Consider the following 2,527-nt stretch of genomic DNA (forward strand, 5'->3'; position numbering starts at 1 on the left):
GTAGGCGTAAGATCGGGCGTAAAGTTAATATTAAGGTTTCGTCAAAGGTCAGCATGTCTAAAATTTTATTTTTACAATTAAGCCCCAAAACTATGTGAGATATAAAGTTAAAACTTTTACAGTTTTCAAATTTTCACATTGATTAACATATAGAAAGTATATATCACTTGATAAAAATAACTGGTTGGAGACGTTGTTGATTGGAGTAATAACGAACTTAATAATTTAATAAGGAAAGGAAGGATATGGAAATAACGAACAGTATTTCTTTGAGATGGAAATTGCTTTTACATATATTTCTTCGATCTTACGTTTTGGCAATGCATTCACACACATATGATAGTTGTATTGTACAGTATGAGATATTATAGATAAACGCCTTGTTTTATTCTGTACTCTACCGTTCTATAATTTATACAGGACAATGTTTTTGTTTTGTGCCCGTGCAGTTGAACGTTGTGAAAGACTTTGTCCTGCGACTCAGCGTATCATTTACGACTAGACTTACTCCACTTGGTGAAACGCAATAACGCTGGACTAAATTTTGGCGTAAGCCCCGGAAATCACCTAGGTAAAGGCTTTAATTTACTACTTTTCATTTACCGGACCACTGTACTGTTCAAAAAAGAGGTTGTTCACTACTAATTTTCTTTGAAAGAATAAAAAAGGTGGTTGATTTTTTTCCATACAGAATGCACTTTAAAAAATAAATTTCAACGTGTCATAATTTTGCCCAAATTAAGCGGACTTTGAAACTAATTTTTCAAAGTGCGTTGCCACAGGAATCTAAGTATAAGTGAAATGTTCTCAAAGGAACGTTAAACAGGCTTACAAACAATCAATCAAGCAAGCAAGCAAGACACTAACTAGTATTTAACAGAACTGTACAGTTTTTACAGGATTTTACAGTACTTTACAGTATTTACAATATTTTACAGTATTTTTTCAGGATCTTACAGTATTTTTTCAGGATCTTACAGTATTTTACAGTATTGTAAGATCTAATTATTACCGTCCACCCTCCATTCATAGTTTGCATATCGCAGTAAGCACTGGTAGCCCCTGGACTCGAACAGCTTGGATAAATATCGAACATCCCCGAATTATTGTAACCAATGTCAAGGATGTCTTTGCAATCGAAAGGAAGAACTGAAAGAGAAAAATAATGTGATTTTGAAAAATAAGTTTTATGAAATATATAAAGACTCATCCAAGCAAAGGGATATAATGCAATCTTAAATAAACTAACATACAAGAAAATCGTCTATTATAGCCCTTGTCATGGTCGACACTTATTTTTTATCGCTCCGAGTATTATTTGTTTTAATTTTTCCTTGGCACTCTTTCTTCCAGAGCGATGCATGCCTGAGAATAAATAGGTGTTCGTCCCAATAGTGTGCAAGTATAGTGAAAGTACATTTTTTAGCATTTAGCTTGCATAACGATTCGCATATCTAAAACAAGTCGATGAACAGGTCATTGAACACTACTCAGTATGTCAAAAGTATCGAGGCATTTGTGTCTACACTTCTCTAACAAATACTTCAAGGGTATAACTCACGAGGATATATTGGATGGTTTACTGCAAAAGTAGAAAACAATGACATTAAAGCTGTTCAAATTACCGAAAATGATTGCATAATTACATAACTACTCTTGAGATTGTCAGGTTGAGGAAAATCTTCTATAGTCGGATTTGACGGTCTAAAACAGAGGCATCACTCTGATTGATGTAGAGAAACAAATAACAAATATTACTATTAAAGTTGCCCCAGTCAAACTAGACGATTCCTTCATTGTCACCAAAATGATTGTCTATGGACAGGTAGTGTCTGATTCAATAAAACGAGGCACAATTAAAAACACTAGTATTGAAACCGGAACAAGATACCTACAAATCTTAAACTGTGTATCAACCCTTCCCAAACGAACACACTTCGGAGATCACGAAGTTAGATTATTTGCTGATAACAATAGAATGTGTATGGTTCACGTACATTTGCTACATATACTACACTTTGTGACAGATGCCTTGTTTCTCCGCCGCGGAGGATGGTGAACGCGAACTTAATTTTCGTTTTGACATGTTTGGTGTCTGAGGTTCACTGTCATCCGAAGTTTCCTTTTGCTCCAGAAAGGCCATCACAATTTCTTCAGCACCTTTTCTGCTTATGTGCACGCCACTTGGATCGGTAGGATCGTACAGTGATTTTATCGCGTTACCTTGATCATTTACGAAAAGACTGTATGTGTCAATCATCTGAGTTCTGTGATCCTTATCGCAGAGCTTCTTTTTCAGGAAGATGTTCAAATTGTTTGTTGTTTCATTTAATTTTTTTTATCACAGCACGCTTACCTTTCCTAGGAATAATCGTGCTGAAACTTATATTTGCTGATGGATAAGTTTCTTTTACTTTATTGAGACCTATAAGCACGTTTACATATATTTCAGGTGCAAAAATAAATTTTGCTAATACAAAAGGCTTATACATTGAAAAATCAAAGGGTAAAAACCTAAATTCAATAA

At 34.5% G+C, this 2,527-nt stretch overlaps 1 protein-coding gene across 1 annotated transcript; it reads right to left on the minus strand.

The window, feature by feature from the left end:
- Window positions 1–1,012: 1,012 nt before the first annotated feature.
- Window positions 1,013–2,260, minus strand: LOC134259608 (techylectin-5A-like; the record flags this gene model as incomplete). Its single annotated transcript, XM_062742212.1, has 2 exons — window positions 2,032–2,260; window positions 1,013–1,149 (listed from the first exon to the last, which is right to left on the minus strand). Coding segments are annotated over exons 1-2 (366 nt in total), but the record flags the coding sequence as incomplete, so codon positions are not given.
- Between the last annotated feature and the right edge of the window lie 267 nt (window positions 2,261–2,527).

This window comes from Saccostrea cucullata, unplaced genomic scaffold (assembly GCF_032062105.1).
Source record: "Saccostrea cucullata isolate Sc308-1 unplaced genomic scaffold, CSIRO_AGI_Scuc_v1 ctg13051, whole genome shotgun sequence".
NCBI classification, from domain to species: Eukaryota; Metazoa; Mollusca; class Bivalvia; order Ostreida; family Ostreidae; genus Saccostrea; species Saccostrea cuccullata.